General features: G+C 41.6%; 1 protein-coding gene across 9 annotated transcripts in view; it reads left to right on the top strand.

Annotated features, from left to right (window-relative positions):
* Window positions 1-20,587, top strand: part of QKI (QKI, KH domain containing RNA binding) — a 140,463-nt gene that overhangs the window by 87,506 nt on the left and 32,370 nt on the right. For all 9 annotated transcript variants that reach the window (XR_004902956.1, XM_028503997.2, XM_036024965.1 and 6 more), the window contains exon 4: window positions 18,861-19,004. Coding sequence is in view for 8 of the 9 variants with exons in the window: in XM_028503997.2 (XP_028359798.1) it covers window positions 18,861-19,004 (144 nt within the window). In the remaining variant the exon portion in view is untranslated. The remainder of the gene's footprint in view (window positions 1-18,860; window positions 19,005-20,587) is intronic.

The following is a 20,587-nucleotide window of genomic DNA, read 5'->3' on the forward strand; positions in this document are numbered from 1 at the left end:
GGTTTTTTTCTGTTTTTCGTTATAGATTTGCTGATAAGCAGATAATGCACAATAAACATTCCTCTCTATTAATGAAAATCTTTTGGTGTTGGGGTTCATGTTTTTGAAATAGTTAAGGAGCTTGTTGAGGTCTACAAAAGCTTATGCTAAATAAAGCACAGGTGGCAAACACAGGGCCCAAGGGCCGAATCTGGCCCGCTACCTTGTTTTATCTGGCCCGGCACCTTGTTTCTACCCGGTACCAGGCAGTGCCAAGCTCTCGCTTAACTGTTAAGCAGTAGTTACATTTATATAGCCCTAAAATTACTTTCATCCCTTTGAAGGCAACCTTGAGGCTGATGTGGCCCCGGTAAAATGAGTTTGACACCCCTGGGCCAAACCCTTCATTGTGAATTTTTGGGGAATTCTTTTTCTTCTGCATTTTTTGCCTTGCCTCTTCTTTATCGTGTGTGCCTGCTCCCCTTTCCTAGCTCTTAACATCAGTTCTCCGGGAACCACCTATACAAGCTTCTCAGCGTCGCCCTCATCCGAGCAGGTCACACGTCGCGGTCCTGTTGAGTTTTGCAGTCTTTGCACTATGACGAGAAATTAGCTGTGGTGTACTAGGCGATCAGACTATAACGGAGTGAACAATTTCTATGGGACTCTAGTCATTTAGATGCTTCATTGTGGACCTACAAGTCCTTGTGGAGCACATAGCTGCATTTTGTTAGCCAAATTTTAGTAAGACATTTGGAAGAAAAGTCTTGGGCTTTTTAGGGTTTTAGATGATGGAAGCAGTGTAAGATAGGGGAAATGTATGCCCGGAGGACCTGGATCACCTAGTTCTTTCCAAATACAATTGTCCTCATTGTTTATCCACTGAGAAGTGCAGGTATGTTAAGTATCTTTACACATTGCAATTGTCGGGTTGGCCAAAAAGTCTGTTTCGTTTCCTCCATAAAAGAAAAGACACACTTTTCATTTTCACCAGTAACTTCATTGATATGGGTATTTTGAGTATGTCAGTTACCTCCCACATGGTATAACATTAATTGTTCTCAGTGTCTCGGTTTGATCCCTCTCAACAGCTGGTCTACCCAACCATAGAGCATCGTCCAGTAAGAAATCTCCAGCACAAAACCTCACAAACCACTTTTGACACATTTGATCAGTCATAGCACCTTCTCTATACACTGCACAAATCTTTTGCTCCGTTTCAGTTGTGTTTTTATCTTTCTTGAAACAATAAAACATAACGTGCTGGAAAAGGTGCACATTTCCTTCCATCTTCAGTGTTAAAATGGCTACACAAAAATTGACCAATTTTGAGTTTTTTAAATGCACACTGATATGGCAGCTCTCGCAATACAATCTGACAAAATTGTTCTGAATGAATTTAAAGATAGCTAAGCACCACTAGAGCCATCTTATGGAGAAACTAAACAGACATTTTGGCCAACCCAATATTAGGAAGAGAAAGAAATCTGCTTATAATCTATTAATCATTTGGACAATCCAGTATTATATTTTTGGTCACCATCAGACATGTCCTCCAAATTATTTGCCAAGAATTCACAGGTATGTTATTCATAGGAAGTGTATTTGCTCTGTGCTAGCTGTGCATTGCACCTATCCGTAAAGCTTGTAAAAAAAAACAAAAACAACAAAAACAGATGCTTCTGACCCATCCCTATGATAATGTGCAGTGGGGCCTGGCTGCCTATCTAAATATTTTTCCAATTGAAATCGGATAATCTTAGAAGACTTAAATATGCCAGGTAATCTTAAACGTTACAAATACTTTAGGTAATAAACATGAAAAGACTTAACCATGAGTTTGATTTATTTTTATCAGTCTCATCTTAATTTTATAACTTTCCAAAGTTGAGAGACACTACCAAAAATTATTACAACCCAGGTCATTTGAGGTGGGCAGTTGCACTTTTTATTTTAAAAAAATACTGTATTTTTTTTACATTACCTTTTAGTCTCCATATACCCCCCTACCCTCAGCATTCACTACACGGTTGTCCATGTCCATGAGTCTTTTTTGCTTTTTGCTCAGTCCCTCCATCCCTAACCTCCCCATAGCTGTCATTTTCCTCCCTCTGAGTCTGCTTCTGTTTTGCATCTTAGTTCAGTCTGTTCACTAGATTGCACATATGAGTGAAATTATATATTTATCTTTCTCTGACTGGCTTATTTCACTTATAATAATGTTTTCCGGGTCCATCCTTTTACCATAGGGTAAAATTATCTTTTTTTTACTGCCAAGTAGTATTCCACTTTGTGAATACCCCATAGTTGTTTTATCCACTCATCTACTAATGGCCACTTGGGCTGCTTCCATATCTTGGAGGTTGTAAATAACCCTGCAGTGAACATAGGGGTGCTTATGTTCTTTTGAATTAGTGTTTTGTGTTCCCTTGGATATATTCCCAGAAGTAGGATAGCTGGGTTGAAAGGCAGATGCATTTTCATTTTTTGAGGTATCCCCATACTGCTTTCCACAGTGCCTACACCAGTCTGCATTCCCACCAACAGTGCAAAAGGGTTCCCCCTCTCCACATCCTCTCCAGCACTTGTTGTTTGTTGATTTATTGATGATAGCACAGATGTGAGGTTGTATCTCGTTGTGGCTTTAATGTGCATTTCTCTGATGATGAGTGACATTAAGCATTTTTTCATCTGCCTGTTGGCCATCTGTGTGTCCTCTTTGGAGAAGTGTCTATTCAGGTCTTTTGCCGATTTTTTTTATTGGGATTTTTTTTTTTTTTGGTGGTGAGTTTTATAAGTTCTTTATCAATTTTGGATATTAACCCTTTTATCACATGTATCAGTGAATATGTTCTCCCATTCTGTGAGTTGTGTTTTTATTTTGTTGATGATTTCCTTTGCTGTGCAAAAACTATTTAGTTTGATACAGTCCCATTTGTTTATTTCTCCTTCAGTTTCCCTTGCCTGGGGAGATGTATCTGATAAAATACTGTTATGAGCTGTGTCCGAGATTTTGCTGCCTATGTTTTCTTCTAGGGTTTTCATGGTTTCAGTTCTAACATTTAAGTCTTTGATCCATTTTGAATTTGTTCTTGTGTGTGATATAAGAAGGTGGTCCAGTTTCATGTTTCTAGTCCAATTTTCCCAACACCTTTTATTGAATAAACTGTCTTTAGACAATTGTATGTGCTTGCTTTCTCTGTCAAATATTAATTGACTATAAAGGTGTGGGTTTATTTTTAGACTGTCCTGTTCCGTTGATCTATGTGTCTGTGTTTATGCCAGTACCAGGCTGTTTTGATTATTATGGCTTTATAGGATAGTTTGATATTAGGTAGCGTGATTCCTCCCACTTCCTTGTTCTTTCTCAGGGTTGCTGTTGCTAGGTGGGGCCTTTTGTGGTTCCATACAAATTTTTGAAATATTTGTTCTAGTTCTGTGAAATACCTCATTGGAATCTTGATAGGAATTGCATTGGATCTATAGATTGCTTTGGGTAACATGGACATTTTAATGATATTAATTCTTCTATCCTTGAATATGGTATGTGCTTCCACTTACTGTATCTTTAGTTTCTTTCTTCAGCGTCTTATAATTTTCCAAGTATTGGTCCTTTGCATCCTTGGTTAGGTTTATTCCTAGGTATCTTATTCTTCTTGAAGCATTTCTGAATGGGATTGTTTTCTTGATTTCCCTTTGTGTTAGTTCATTATTGGCACATGAAAATGCATCTGATTTCTCGATATTAATTTTGCATCCTGCTGCTTTGCTGAATTCATTTATCAGTTCTAGTAGTTTCTTGGAGTCTTTGGGGTTCTCTATGTACAATATCATGTCATCTGCAGACAAATGACAGTTTTGCTTGCTCCTTTCCCATTTGGATGCCTTTTATTTCTTCTTGTCTGATTGCTGGGCTAAGGACTTCTGGTACTGTGTTGAGTAAGAGAGATGAAAGCAGACAGCGCTGTCCTGTTCCCGATCCCACGCAGAACACTTGTGGTTGTCATGTATGGCTTTTGTTTTAATTAGGTATGATTCCTCCTTTCCCACTCCACTGGAATTTCTGTCATAAATGTGTGCTGGATTTCATCAGATGGGTGCTGGATTTTCCTGCATCTGTTGACACAGTCATGTGGTTTTATCCTTCATTTTGTGTATATGGTGAATGTCATTTATTGATTTGCAAATGTTGTACCAACCTTGCATTCCTGGAATAAATCCCACTTGATCATGGCGTATGATAATTTTGATGCATTGCTGTATTTGGTTTGCTAACATTTTATTGCGGATTATACCATCTGTGTTCATCAGGGATATTGGCCTAAAATGTTCTTTCTTTGTAGTTTCTATATCTGTTTTTGGAATTAGGATAGTGCTGGCCTCATAAAATGAGTTTGGGAGTCTTCCCTCCTCTTGAATTTTATGAAATGGTCTGAGGAGCAGAGGTGTTAGTTCTTGAAATGTTTGGTAAAATTGCCCTGTGAAGCCATCTGGTCCAGGGCTTTTGTTTGTTGGGAGTTTTTTGATTATTGCTTCAGTTTCACTAGTGTAATCTGTCTATTCAGATTCTCTGGGTTTTCCTGATTTATTTTTGGAAGATTGTATGTTTCTAGGAATTTATCCATTTTGTCCAGGTTGTCCAGTTTGTTGGCAAATAGTTCAGAATATTTTCTTACAATTCCTGTGTATTTCTTTGGTATCGGTTGTTATTTCATTTCTGATTTTATTTATTTGGCCTTTTCTCTTTTTTTTTTTTTTTTTTTTTTTTTTTTTTTTTTGATGAGTCTGGTTAAAGATTTATCAATCTTGTTTATCGTTTCAAAGAACCAGCTTTGGATTCATTGATTTTTTTGTATTCTGTTTTTAAGACTCCATTTAATTTATTTCTGTTCTGATCTTTATCATTTCCTTCCTTCTACTCACTTTGGGCTTTGTTGTTCTTTTTCGGGTTCCTTTAAGTGTGATGTTAGATTGTTTGAGCTTTTTTCTTGTTTTTGTTTTTGTTTTGAGATAGGCCTCTAATGCTATGAACTTTCCTCTTAAGATTACTTACCCAGTGTCCCACAGATTTTGCATTGCTGTATCCTCATTCTCATTTGTTTTAAGGTATCTTTTGATTTCTTCCTTGGTCTCATTGACCTGTTCATTGTTTAATAACATTTTGTTTAGTTTCCATGTCTTTGTGTGCTTTTCAGTGTTGTTCTTGTGATTGATCTCCAGTTTCATAGCATTGTGGTCAGAGAAGATGTTTGATGTCATTTCAGTGAGACTTATTTTGTGTCCCAACATGTGGTCTATCCTAGAAAATGTCCTATGTGCACTTGAAAAGTGTGTGTATTCTGCTTTGGGATGAAATGTTCTGAAGATAGCAATTAAGCCCATTGGGTCTAGTGTGTCATCTAGGACCGTCGTCTCCTTGTTGATCTGCCTGGAAGATCCATCCATTGAAGTCAGTGGGGCGCTAAAATCCCTGACTGTGACTGTATGTCCATCCCTTTATGTTCATCGAGATTTGCATTACATACGTAGGTGCTCCTGTGTTGGGTGTGTGAGTGTTTACTAGGGTTATAGCCTCATTGGATTGTTCCCTTTGTCATTATGTAGTGTCCTGCTCTGTCTTTTACTGCATCCTTGGTTTTAAAGTCTGTTTCGTTAGGTATAAGTACTTCTACTCCAGCCTTTCTTTCTTTTCCATTTGCATGAGAGGTGTTTTCCTAGTACTTTTAGTCTGTGTGTTTCTTTCCCTCTGAGATGGGTCTCTTGGGGACAACGTATATATGGGTCTTGTTTCCTTGTCCATTCAGCTCCCTTGTGTCTTTTGGCTGGAGCGTTTAAGCCATGTACACTTACGGTGACATTGAAGACATGTATGTGGTGCCGTTTTATTGTTGGACGGTTTTCCCAGGTTTGCTTGTTTTCTTCTTAAAGCAAGCCCTTTAACATTTGATGCAGTACTGGTTTGGTGTTAACAATCTTCTTTAGCTGTTTCTTGTCTAGGCTCCATATTTCTCCTTCAATTTTAAGTGATAGCCTTGCTGGGTAAAGTAGCCTTGGTTGTAGGTCCTTGCTCTTCATCACCTTGAATATTTCATGCCACTCCCTTCTGGCCTGAAATGTTTCTGATGAGAAATCAGATGACAGTCTGATTGGTGCTCCCTTGAAGGTAACCACTTGCTTTTCTGTTTTTAAGATTCTCTCCTTGTTTTTAAGCCTTGTCCTTGTAATTATGATGTGTCTCACTGTAGGCCTTTTTGGACCCAACTTGTTTGGGACTGGCTGAGCTTCCTGAACTTGTATGTGTTTTCCCTTCAACACATTATGGAAGTTTTCGGTCATTGTTTTTTCAAGTAGGTTCTCATCCCCTTGCTCACTTTCTTCTTCTGGCATTCCCACGATGCAGCTGTTGTTCTGCTTCGTGTCCAAAGTGTTTTTTAAGCTCTCCTCAGTGTTTTGGATTCTTTTTTCTTGTTGCCGCTCTGCCTGGGTGTGTGTGCCTGCCTTGCCTTCCAAGTGACTGATGTGAACCTCTGCTTCATCTGACCTGCTGTGCATTCCTCCCAGTGTATTATTCATCTCGGATATTGCATTCTTTATTTCTGACCGGTCCCTTTTTATGGTTTTTGTGTCTTTTTTCATGCTTTTGAGTATCCTTATAATCATTACTCTAAACTCTCTAACTGATAAATTGCTTGTCTCCATTTCTTCTGGAGAATTCTCCTGTTCTTTCATTTGGGGTCTGTTTCTTTGTCTTCCCATTTTGGCTTCCTCTTTGTATTTTCTGCCATAGTTGTTAAACTAATTAGCAATCAAGCCAATCAGTTGCTAAACTAATCAAGCTGTGATCAGCAGCTGAGCTTAAGCACCACGGGGCAGGGCAGAGGAATTCCTGCAGGTGGGGCTCTTGCTTCCTCTCAGGCTGAGGCCATTTGGAGAGAGTTCTATGCCTGAGAAAGATGGCTCCCGCGGTGTAGGGGCAGCAGCACATGACTCCACCCAGGGATCCTGTTGCTCTTCCTTCAGTTCTCTCCTCAGATCCACCAACCCCAGACTCTCCTGAAGCATCTCAAGCCCACTCTGCCCTCCCTCTACCGGAGCCCAGGGGAACCGGCTACAAGCAAAATTTTATGTGTTAGCCCCTTCAGAGGCTCTCTGCATCTCCAGCCGTCGGCCTCTGGCAGACACAGCTGTTGGTTATCTGGGTTCCTTCCTGGCTCTGGCGCTGTAGGCTTAGGAGCCCAGCTTGGGGTTTAGACCCCACACCTCTCAGGGGGAACCCCTTAGAAGACCTAGGAGAGGCCTTCCTTTTAAGCAGGGGTGTTAAGAGTGGCATGTTAAAGTGTGAGGTATTGTGAACCAGTCACTGTCTTAAAATCCTTTCTTCCATTTATTCCTTGCAACCCTCAAACCTTTACAAATGAGGGAATACATTTTCTGAGGATAGTTATTATAATAACCTAGATCAGTCAGGTGTAGTATACACTTTCATGCCATAGTGAATTTTGATGCCTCACTCATCTTAACTAAAAATAAATAGTTACTCTGTTACTACTTGTTTCAGTTGCCAGCCTGTAAGTTCTTGGGGGGCTTGTCTGCCCGATACCTGCCACGTGTCTTGTTTACTAGCAAAGTGCCTTCTGTGGAGTAGGAGTCAGTTTGTTGAATGAATGAATGAGCATGTGAAGAGTTGCTCAGTGTTGCAGAGACAGCTGGACTGAGGCACTGAAATAAGGCCGGCGTTCGAGTCTGTGTCCTCTCCCCACTACTTTACATGTGTCCTGTCCACTCTGGAGGACAGTGAGCGAGGAGAGACCGTCTCGTTTGCTGCCTTCCTATGTGACCAGTGCGTTTTATTTGCGCCCTGTTCTGTAATGAGCAAATGATGATTTAGGATTTGGAGCAAACTCAACACTCCGGTTATCAATAAATGTGAATAATTGATAGGTGCTTAAACCACATGGAATGTAAAGCAATTATAAATCACATGCTTTCTTGTCCTTACCAAATATAGCACTCCTCCTCCCAAACTCCCTCACAGAGATGCAATGCCTAAATCAGCAGTCATAAATTAAAGTCATTGTTCTACAAAATTATGGGGTTTTTAATGCTGTTTGTCACTGGTGGGTTCAAGATTACGTGAAGGCAGCTGTGAATTAATATTTGGGCAACGTAAATGCTATAAATATTCATGGTGGCATCGGACTGAACAGGACATTGCCAGCTAACAGCTACAGATGCAGGAGCTGCCTTGCCTTCTGTCTGACTGACCGTGTGTTGTTGCTGTCGCTGCTGTCGCTGGCCCCGACCGTGCGACGTCAGGGCCGCAGGCACACTGGCCGTGGGTCTGCAGGGCGCGCCTCGCTCTGCTTGGGGTTGTAGTCTGTTCATCTGACTCAGGTCTTTGTTTTGTGTGTTTCCATTTTGATTTTGCGGGAAGCAGGTAAAATAGTTTTGATATTGCCTGATTGCTTTTTTTTAAAAAATAGATCTTGCGCTGAATTTTTCAGGTATTTAATTTTTCCCCCTATTCCACATAGGAAATACACAAGTAAAATGCAGGAGAAGACAACAACATATGGCTTAGGAGCTTCGTAATCACGTACCCAGTATATTTTATTTACTTGTTATTTTCAATTTATAATGTAGAAATTCAACCCCAGATGTTTCTTTAGTGCTTACTATATAGAAAACATTGTGTTGGATGTTAGGTAAATTGTTTCTAACATATAAGGAGAGTAGTGTTTAGCATGTGTTGAGTGAAGAAAATGCATAATGATTTTAAAAAGCTATGAATTGATTATGGTAGCATGTACAGATCTTGAGAAACTAATACGACATTTATGCATGGCATGTTATTTCATTTATAAAATATGTGTACGTATAAAATAAGACAAGAACACAAATACTCAAGAAGCCCTAATGAAAACATCCAAAGAAGTGCAAGTTCAGATCTGTGTGGGGTCAAAGCAGAGAGAAGTAAATACGAAGCTATTGGTTCTGTACCAGGCTCCTTTTAGACACTTTTTAAAAGCACCGTGTGCAAATAGGGAAACAGCGTGAAGGGACCATCTTGCTCTGTGGGCCAGAGGCAGAGACCCTGGCGCGGCATTAGGCGTAAGGCTCCTGCAGAAGGGAAGTGGGGGGAGTGAATTCCGACGGAGGGCGTGACTTGGGAAAGTATTATGGAAGCAGTAGTATTTGGACTTTTTCAATCTCATTAACTGTTTTCCAAATAAATCCCTTTTATAGCTCTTTGAGTCAGTTTTGGGTCACCCTCCTGAAGTAGCACGGGCAAGTCGTCCTTCTGGGAGACGGCAGCTCTCTTCCTGCATTCTTGCTCCTCGTCCACACCCTGTGGGCGGGGCGCTTCCTCCCGCTCTTCCCTCTGGGGGTCTCTGCTCGGTCAGCACCCCCCCCCCCACCCCCGCCCCCATGCCAGGGGGTCCTCGTTAAGTTTCTGCCTCCTAAAAATGATGTTTAATGACCATGTTGAGTTTTCATTTAATATGTTTAATATATTTTTATTAACTGAGTTAATTTAAAAATAGGTTATCTTAGGCTAGTGCTTTTTATCCCTACAGTACTTTACCAGTTTTATTTTTTCAATTATTACCTTTAATCGTGTTAGTTTATTTGCTGTAGTTGTTACCCTTGTGTTTATTGATGTTTATGTCATTTTCTACACTCGTTTGTTCCTCTTGGATCATAGAGAGCAGCCTTTTCAAACCTCTCAGGGGACGCCAGGCACTCCCCTGCGCACTCTGCAGACAGGGCACACTTTTCTAGCATGTGGCTGTGCCAGGGCGTGGCTGCTGTGCTTGCCTTTGTTCCACGGGCGAGGTCGTGGCGGTTCAGGTATTTCCAGCACTAACTCGGGCCAAAGTTTCTGTAAGGATTTTCTGCCACGTTTTTATTTCTGTTCTCACTCTATTTTTAAATGGCCACGTCCAAAATTGTTTTTGCATATTACAAGAAACCTTGATCAAGAGTAATTGTAGTTTTGCTCATCATTTTGCCCTGAACCGGAAATACGTAAGTTTAGTTGGATCACGCATTAATTACAAATAAGCTAGTGAATTAATACATGAGCCCCGCAAGGAGGCCATTTCAGTGTTGTGACTATAGGAGGTAGCTGCTGTGGGGGGGGCGGGTGTAGAGAATGCCCCTTTCATTTTCAACTCGGAAAAGCATTGACCGAAACAACAGTGCTCTTCGGATTTAGCAAATTGTTTCATCGTGCCTAATTTAGTAAACATTGATTGCATTTCTGCTGCCTGTAGAGACTTGTCTAGATAATTTCAACAACCTGAATATAAAATTATTCTAATCTTTGTTGTTAATATAAAATAATTTTCTTTGAAAACATGATTGTTGTAGGACTCATCAGGTTCAAGTTAAAAAATATTTTAGGTCAACTTTATAACTGGAGTCAGTGAGCAATTATGTAAAATCATTTTATGTCCAATTTCTTAACGAACATTGCCTAAACAGAGATGGTCGTATGGATAAGCTTTATCACTTGGCTTAAAATGTATTGATATATAGTCATAAGAGTTCATTGGAACCTTGGTTTACTTGAATATATAACATTGGGATTCCTGTCTGGGAGCTTTTGGCGTATGAACTGTCACATTAAGAGCACGGTAGGGCAAGTCGTGTGCTCATGTGCTTGACTACAAATCTGTAATTAAAAGAGTCTCTCAGCAGGGGTTGGGACAATCAGTGTGTTCTGACGCCTTATGTTACAGAATTACTGTATTGTTCAAACAGACACTGTAATTAGAGCATAGTTTAAAACTTCATAAGACAGTGACTCATTGAGTTTTTAAGTTTATTTTTAATATAAAAATCATAAATAATAGTTTCTCATATGTTGAGAATTTTTTAAAAAATATTTTCACACCACTGTAAACAGCAGCTTCAAAATGAAATGGGCGATGTTTTATTGAAAAGTAATGGTTAGAACCTGTAATTATCCCTAACTTACTAATTACATATAGTATTAATTCCAAATTTTAGTTTTAATAACCTTACCTTTTGAGTCTTTGGAGGAGTTCTGTGTAAGTGCCCACAAACTTACATTTTCATATATTTGTATCATTGAAATTTGATAGGCAGTTCTCTCGTTCTGGAAAACAACATTTTTGTAGGTGTAAGAGATTTTCTTAACCAGTGCTTCTCTGCTAGCTTTTGATACTGTTTTTCATGTGACTTATTTAGGAATTCATTTACTGGGAATGAATACTTGATGTGGACTTAGGAGATAAAGCAGTATTAAAAAAAAAAACAGAACCCAAGTTTACCAAATAATCAACCATTTTTTTTTTATCTGCATCCAAAGTTTCCACTGTATCTAAAATTCTTTGAGGACAAGATGTGCTTAGAACTTCTGCAAAAAAAAAATGTTTAAGTGTAAATGATAGAGCAGAAAAAATGCTAAAGGTTGAAGATCTCAGTTTTCTGTTTCTGGGTCTTTTACTAATATATGAGGCTATTTGGGAGAAATTGGATTACTTTCAGGGCTCTCGTATGAGTACTGTCTTGTGTTAGGAATGAGTGGTTGAGAATGCAGGCTCCAAAGTCACGCCGTGTAGCACATTTACCACGTGTGTGACCTGGGCGCGTCGGGGCTGCCTCACCCTCCTTGTCACCGTGGTGCCAAGGGCAGTAGTGCTGCTCTCCTGGCTGGCAGGACGAGGGCGGAGGTGGGGTGTGTGTTGCTTAGCACAGCACTCAGCCGAGCAGTCGGTGCTTGGTCGCTCTCGTCATTGTCATTGTTTCCGCTTCTCGGTTTGTTTCTTTATCGTCGCCTGAAAAGACTAAGCGCTATTTGGAATTTACTTCTCAGTAGTGTGCTCCTCGAGAATGTAGAGCCATAATAAAGTATTACGGTAATCATGTCTAACTGCTCCATAGTCAGGTATGGAGAGTGTTATAAAGTTGTTTTATATGCCGCTAAACTGTAATTTATTATACAAATAAAGCTATATCTTATTTCCTTGAAGACTGTCTTGTCATTTCAACCTCCCTTAAATCAAAAGGTCAGTGGTTTTGTGCTTTGAATATATTTATGTACAATAATTGCATGTATTTGTTTTTGCAGTCACTTCGCTTGTTATATTAAGATATAACTTTAGTCTTGTAGTTTAAAAACTAGTTTGCCCCTTATGCTCCTTCTGATGCATTGGAACAAGGCATAGAGGTGACAGAGTAAAGGAAAAGCAGTGTCTTGGGCGGGACATGAAATCAGACTGCAGCAGCATCGTAGGAGACCTGGGAGCGGTGGCCAGAAGTAAGAGAACAAGAATAGAAGATTGTAAGTGGAATGGCAGCTGCAGCAGGAGGTGGGAAAGAGGCAGGCCCAGGAGCGGACACACAGTCTATGAGCAAGGGGGACTGGGAGGGCCCGGCGCAGCACAGGCGGACACACTGATGGCACGGGAGGGCCCTGTGGGGTCGCCGCAGTGCAGTCTGGTCCTGGGCTGTGAGGATGCTCCTCAGTAACACAGGCTCAGTGGCTGAATTTGCTGTCTGTTTGCTTAAGGCCAGGTATGTGTGCAGCCAGTGTGTACATACTGTTAAGAGTGTAAAAATCAGTGAGCCATGGTTCTGGTGTTTAACTGGGACTAGACTTTCGAATAGCTAGAATAAGATAAGCTCTTATAACCCCGAGTTACAGTATGATAATTAAAACGAAAGATAAATAAAAGTAAATATTAAAGAAGGATAAAGAAGAGACATTCTGGGTATCGGTGGGAAGTTACATAAAGTTACAGGTGTCGGAACCCATGTTTGGGAATAGGCCAGCCTATCTGCCCCGTGGCGGGAGTGGAAGGGTGTTGTGGGGCGGAGAGCGGAATGTAACACCGGACGCTAGTGCGGGTTGAAGTGAGTGGGTGACGACGTGACCTCTCGCTCAAGACACAAGTGAGCTCACGCGGAGGTTTTGCCAAAAATTCAGTTGGTCCTTGTCCTCAGGTTTAAAAAATGCACATTTATTCAGGGAACTGAGGATTAATAATAGCTGAGACATAAACTGTGGACCGGTTTGGAGAAGGACCTCCGGTGAGCCGCGGTTTGGAGGTGCTGGCTGCGGGTGCACTGGAGACCGGGTGGGCGCGTGTGGCAGGCCGTCTGTTGTGGGGCCTGGGGGGAACGGGGAGGACCGCTGCGCCTGCTCAGTGGGAAGGGCTGTTGGTGCAGAACGTGGAATGACACTGCTTTGGGTGACCGTGAGCAGACACTGTGGGGATCAGTAGTAACACAACAGACATCGCAGTAATTAGTGTCGAGGAGCGGTTTTTCCCTACATTAGCGTCTCAGTTGTTGACGCCTGAAATACTATTCGAAATGTAACTGAAAAGAAATTAATGCCTCGTAGGCCCCTGTTACTAAGGGTTAACCATTTTTCATGTATATTCTTTTAACTCTCTTTGCTTTGTTTCAACCTTTTGGGGGGGGGTCGCAAATTATTTTTCGAAGTGAGAGATGTGGGAAGTATGTTCTCGATGTAGGTGTGTGGGCATACAGAAGGACACACCTGTGGTCTTACTCCAGTTCCCGTGTGTTTCTGACTGAAACGTGCCTTCACGGGCACTTTTGTAGACTTCTGCGGTCCTCACCGGTTCCGGAGTCCCTTCACTGTCTGTTTAAGAGACAGAGGGGGACAGAGGGAGATGGTACATGTAGATTAAATAGTAAATACAAATAAACATAAGAATGGAATTATCTTAAAACCTTCTTTAAAATGAAGTCTGATATGGTCACTTTAAAAATACACAATTCTGTGAGGCCTGACATGGAACTCGTGGATTCCTGCCCCTGCTACTGTCTGACTGCCCTCCTGCCCCTGAGCCTTCTACTCTTCGAAGAGATTCTTTGTTACTGCACTGTGTGCTTGTCATGCTCTAGTTGAGCCTTTTTTCATCCCATTTGTTCGACTGCGGTAAGAACTCAGTATGCCCTTTTCATTTGGAACTCGTACAGTTCCATTTTATTTTAAAAGTATGTATTCTGTTGATGATTTTTCTCTCTCCTTCCCTTTTCTTGGTGAGACATCTGTCATTCAGTTTCTGAACCTCTTGGACAAGACCTATAATTTTTATACTATTGTGTCATTTTCTGTCTGTTGTCCTTGCTTCTAGTTGGAGGGAGAATTCCTCAAGTTTTATCCTCTAACTACTCTATCCACTTTTTCATTTCTATTATCATATTTTTAGTGTCATTCTCTTATGTTTTGGGTTGGCCAAAAAGTTTGTTTTTTTCCGTAGGATGTCTCTAGTAGTGCTTAGTTGTCTTTAGCTTTATTCAAAACAGTTCTGTTAAGATTGTATCATGACAGCTGTCATATTAGCATGTGTTTAAAAAAAAACTTATCAAAATTGGTGTATTCTTGTGTAAACATTTTAATATTGAAGATGTAAGGAAATAAGTGACATATTTTCGGCATATTATGCTTTATTATTTCAAGAAAGGTAAAAACACACAAAAAAAAACGCAAAAAAAAAATGGTGTGTGCACTCCATGGAGAAGGTGCCGTGACTGAAGGAATGTGTCAAAAGTAGTTTTGCGAAGTTTCGTGCTGGAGAGTTCTCACTGCACAGTGCTCCACAGTCAGGTAGACCAACTGGAGCAGATAGCGATCAAATTGAGGCATTAGTTGAAAACAATCAACGTTTATGCCACACTAGAGATAGCTGACATACTCAGAATATCGAAATCAAGCTTTGAAAATCACTTGCACCAGCTTAGTTATATTAATGGCTTTGATGTTTGGGTTCTGCATAAGTTAAGCCAGGAGGTGGGGAGAGGGGGCAGCCACCTTCTTGACCTTATTTCAGCATTCAGTTCTCTACTGAAATGTAACTGTAACAAAAACATTCCATTTTAAAAACAAGTTGTAACCAATGATGAAAAATGGATACTTTACAACTATGTGGAAGGAAAGAGATGGTGGGGCAGCAAGCAAAACGAACCTCCAGCCACACCAAAGGCCGGGCCTGGTACAGAACAGGTGAGGTATAGGGTGGGATTGGAAGGAAATCCTCTATTATGTGCTCCTTCCGTAAAACCAGATGATTAATTCCAGCAAGTAATGCTCTCGGTTAGACCAACTGGAAGCAGCATTCCGTGAAGGATGTCTGAAATTAGGTGACAGAAGACGCGTAATCTCCCGTGAGGATATTGCAAGACTGCGTGTCTCTCTGATGACTGGGCAAAGACTGGTACAGCCTGGCTGGGAGGCTCTGGTTCCTCTGCCGTATCCGCCAGACATCGTACCTTCAGATTTCCATTTATTTGGGGTTTTATAAAATTTTCTTCATGGAAAAAACTTCAGTTCCCTGGAAGACTGCAAAAGGCACCTGGAACAGTTCTTTGCTCAAAAAGATAAAGTTTTGGGGAGATGGACGTGTGAAGTTGCCTGAAAGATGGAAGCAGGTGCAGAACAAAACGGTGAACACATTGTTCGGTGGTTACTGATGAAAGTATCTTTTATCTTTACTTAAAACCAAACACATTTTTTGACCAACCCAATGTGTTTTTACTTCTTTTAAGAGCATTTTTTACTAGTTTTAAGGATGCAGTATCTTCTCTTAACTCTGCAGATTTTTTAGTTCTTTCCTACTCAGGGATTGCTTTTGTTCTTTTGTTTGTTGGGCTGGTTAGACTCCCCACAGCAAGGTCTGCCAGTCGCCCGCCCCCAGTGAGGGGCTGGCGGCCCCTGCCGTGGGTGCAGAGTGACGGGGGAGACGGGACGCCTTGCACTCCAGTGGGTAAGGGGCCCGTCAGCTGCCCCAGACGGTGGGGCTCCTTAGCAATACATTTCTGGTCTTGCCAAGAGGGAGGGGGTGCTAGAGAGCCAGCTCTTTGGGGGCAGGGCTGCGGAGACTCCGCTGCTCTTGAGTGGGAATTCCGTGTCAGAGTTTCAGCCTCAGCCTTCCCCGCCTCCTTGCCTCACGCTGCCATTTTTTCCTGCCTTTCTGGGCCGGGGTGGGGGTGGGGGATCTATCTGCAGTGTACATTGGTTCCTTCTCCCTTGGGTTGGGCGAAGGCCCTCCTTAACTTAGCTGTCTGCTTTCTAATTTCTAAATGGTTTCTCATTCTGAATTTGTACATTCTGAACTCCACTGTATGAAGTCCATCTAGGAAGAGTCCAGCCATTATTAATAAAACGAGAAAGGTTTGTGCAACAGCGATGTGAGCTGGCAGCCAAGGAGCGTGGACTGGAATGCTCATGCGTGAACAATGACGACTTCACTGCACTAGTCAGTGGGGGCAGTAGATGCTGCTGAGTGAGCCTGTGCACTGTGTGGCTGTCACATTCAAAATGAGTGAGCCAGTACAGCAACGAATCTGCACCAAGTTTTGCATTAAGCTTGAACATTCTTCTGTGGAAACTATTCGGATGATTCAGAAGGCTGCACCTGCGGGCAACTGGTGATTGGCAGCTTCATGATGACAATGTGCACACTCAGGCATCACATCTCGTACAGAGTTTTTTTGTGAAACATGAAATCACCCAGGTGACTCAGCCCCCCTACAGCCCAGATTTGGTGCCCTGTGACTTCTGGCTTTTCCCAAAACTAAAATCACCTTTGAAAGGGAAGAGATTTTATACCATTGATGAGATTCAGGAAAATACGATGGGGCAGCTGATGGCTATTGGGAGAACTGTGTAGGGTCCCAAGGTACCTACTTTGAAGGGTACTGAGGTGTCATTGTCCTACGGACAATGTTTGTTGCATCTTCTACCTTCTTCAATAAATGTCTCTATTTTCATAGTACATGGCTGGATACCTTCTGGACAGACCTGGTATTTTTGAAGAATGTTAGATGGGAGTGAAGGAACACAGTTGAAGTATAATTTCACCAACTTTGTTAAGATTTTCTCTTCACAGTTTTAAAACTAAGCAAAACTTTATTTTGTAGCAAGTATTAAAATAAGTATAACTGTCTTTATTTTTGTATTTTTAACTGACGCTTAAGTTGTGGAATTGAGCATAAATTTACCAAGGCATTTTGCAACTCACAAATCCATCCCTTGGATAAAGCATAGAGTAGGGTTGTACACTGCCACCTGTTCTGTGTTTCTGTCGTGCAAGTAAACATCCTTCCCTTCTAAAATCTGGTTTTGTCTTCTCAGCGTATACAGGTTTCTGTGGTGAGTCACTTACAGTCTTAGTTTTCATTCTTAGGCCTTCCTAAAAGATTCTGAATTACAAACATTTCTCAGTTCTTTTTGTATCCATGTCCTTATGCATTAGTGTTTCTCTCTCAGACAGATGCGCGCACACACACTAGACTTTAGTGTCATTTTCAGTGAACTGTAACACCTGTGTCCGTTCTAGGTTGGTTTTGATTAGTATTCTTCTCATATGTTACGTTTCGGTGCCTCGTGGCCTGCCCGTATATTTCCGACTCGGTGCCAGACAGGGTGCCTGTGGCCTGTGCGGCGGGCGTTTGTGTTTCTGTGCGGGCTCTTGACCTTCGCTCTGGGGTGCCGACTGTTGCTGTTGCCCTTGAAATTTTAAGAAACCCCATCTCACACCTGTGAGCACACTGTGCTGACTCTGAGTTCACGCTTTGGAAAGCACACGCGTGGCCTGCCGTGGATGGGTGCTTCGCTTCGTTTCTCAATTCCCCACACAACACGCGGATGCACCTTCATAGTGATGATCTGAACAGAAATAAAGGCAGAAGTTACAACTTACTCCTATTTTTATTAGCTAAGCTCTGCATAGATTTCTTTTTCCAGCATGGCCTCTCAAACGTGCAAGTTGTAGTAGAAAGGTGTTCCATGCAACGTTCTGTTGGATGGGAGCCTCACGATCTAGTAAAGAGAGACCTACAAGCGGTATTACCTCTTGCTTACATGGTGCCTCGCGCTGAGACAGGCGCGGTTATTATACCATTTTATGCGTAAGCGTATATTCTCATTGCATTTAATATTAAAGTTACATTTAAAAGTTATACACTGTAAGTTATTTATAAGTATATTATCCCTAAAACTTAATTCAAGAGGCAGGTCCGACATTATTCTCTCTTAGGTGAAAGGGACACGTGGCCAGCTCTACTTCTCAGCCTCTTTGTAACGCGCCAGTGTTTCCCGCCTGCGCTGCTCCTGCCGAGGGAGCTCGAACTCATCACGGAAGGAGCCGTAGACCTTCCCTGTTAAGCTAGTTCTTACGGGTGGACACAGTTAGAGGCCGGCCTTGCAGCCCGCTCTTTCTAAAGGGAGCGAATGATGGACAGGTGGTTTTTCTTACTGCAATTACAGCAAAATAGTTTCATAAATTCTACTTGAAATGCTTAAAACAGATGACATCTCTCTCACATAATATCTTTTTATAAAATACTTTACTTAATCTTGAATTCAGCTGGTATTATTAAAAAGTAATTGTAACAAAATGAAAAGATCACTGAATTTGAGTTTCCATAACTTCGATGGAGATCCTAAATTGGCAAGTTATCACCTGTGTGACCTTGATAATGACACATTTAAATTACTGGTAACCCTGATGACCTCCTATTTACTTACAGTAAAATATAGAAGTAACAGCCTGCTTTTCACGATGACCTAAGGATGACGCCACAGATGAGTTTCTCAGGACAGAAGAGCACAACGGGTCAGGGTGGCCTTGCTCACGGCCACATCCTGAGCCCCTGGCCGCAGGCTTGGTGTGTAGCACACACGCTCCCCAGCATGTGCTGAGTGAGCTGTGACCCACTGGATTGTTTGTCAGGAAAATAATTCAGAATATTGATGATGTCATCATGGAAAAATAATACAAACATAGCTTAAATAATGGACAACAGATTAGTATTGTGAAAAATGTGCTTTCTTTTTGAAAAGTTTGTAATAGTGACTTTTGTCCATTTTCTAGGAGGAACAGAACAGAGGCAAGCCCAACTGGGAGCACCTCAATGAAGACCTGCACGTGCTGATCACCGTGGAGGACGCCCAGAACAGGGCGGAGATCAAGCTGAAGCGGGCCGTGGAAGAGGTGAAGAAGCTGCTGGTGCCCGCAGTAAGTAGCCGCCGCCAAAGCCTGGACCGGGGCTCCGGCCCCTTGCAGTCTGACTTTAAACTATTGCAAGATTATTGCGATAAACAGGTTGGTTTTGGGGGTTAGAAATTTTATTTTGAAAATACAACAGTAATCTCTAACTTCTTTAATACAGTAGACAAACAGGCGTTGGCTTACATCTCTTTACGTGGGAAAGCCTGCTCATGTTTCGTGAGGGGAGCGAACTCAGCCTACTTTTTTCAAAGTGGCGTTACTCCGGAATCCCTCTGTTTGTTACGTGGTAAAGCATAAGTAGAGTGATGAAAGCGTCCTTTTTTTATGGGCCAGTTTTTTTGTGCGCAAGTCACGCGTGCACAGAAGTCGGTGCCCGATGTTTCTGTCGGCCGAGCCGTGTCAGCAGCAGCACGTTGAGTTGCCGGTGGGGCCCAAGTGCCCTCCTGGCAGACCGCCGTCTCCCACAGAGAGGTTCCTGTCCCCTTGCGAGTTCTCCCACGGCTTGACAAAGTGTGTGTACAAAGGGAAGAGCGCGCTTTCACTAGTGTGCCAGGCACCTGTGTGTTCTCACACCCATCCACCCCCGTTTCCACTGCCGCCATCCAGCCTGCCAGTCCCCACCCCTTGGTCTCTTCTCCGTGGTTTCGGAAACCCGTCGTGACTTCAGAAGTGGTGTTTGAGCTCCTACCAGAGTATTGTCTTGTCCAACAGAAAATAAAAGTAAATTATTGGTTCTCTAAGACATTGAAATTTTGGTATTAGTAAAATATATGGAAGTGTGGGCTCCAACTTTCTATCAAAAAAAAAGAGCAATACTGTTAGTATTCTGTCTAATGGAAATTTGTTCACATTTACATAAATGGGGAGAAGGTCTACTGTTCTCTACTTCCCAGGTGGTCTGTTCTGTAAGTAAACTTGCAAAGTATAAAAATTTCCATCTAGCCGACAGAATTAACTCCTTATAAGAACATGATTCCATGTAAATTCTGTTTGATAGGTCTTATAAGGAATATAAACAAACAAGTTAAATATAAACTAAAATCTGTTAATGCATACTATTAAACCATGTAATTTTTCTCCTTTTTAAAACTAATTGTGCAGTATTGAAAAAATTTATGGAAAAGGATTTTTTTCCTAAGCATACTGGGCTTGTTAGTCTCATGATCAGACCAAGTAACTTAACATTCAGCCCTTTTTATGTTGTATGTAACTAAAAATACTCAGCTCATACCCTGGCTGGTGTAGCTCAGTGGATTGAGCGCGGGCTGGGAACCAAAGTGTTGCAGGTTCGATTCCCAGCCAGGGTACATTCCTGGGTTGCAGGCCATAACTCCCAGCAACCGCACATTGATGTTTCTCTCCCTCTCTCTCTCTCTCTCTCTCTCTCTCTCCCTCTCCCTCTCCCTCTCCCTCTCCCCCTCCCTTCCCTCTCTAAAAATAAATAAATAAATAAAATATTTTAAAAATACTCAGCTCATATAACTAAACAAGTGATTTCACCTAGTGTATTAAATAGAGCAGTTGTCTAATAATTAAAACTCTTACTGACCTATTAGATTATTCTAATCATTCTGTAAGCTACTTTAGTT

This window comes from Phyllostomus discolor, chromosome 4, assembly GCF_004126475.2.
Source record: "Phyllostomus discolor isolate MPI-MPIP mPhyDis1 chromosome 4, mPhyDis1.pri.v3, whole genome shotgun sequence".
Classification (NCBI taxonomy): Eukaryota; Metazoa; Chordata; class Mammalia; order Chiroptera; family Phyllostomidae; genus Phyllostomus; species Phyllostomus discolor.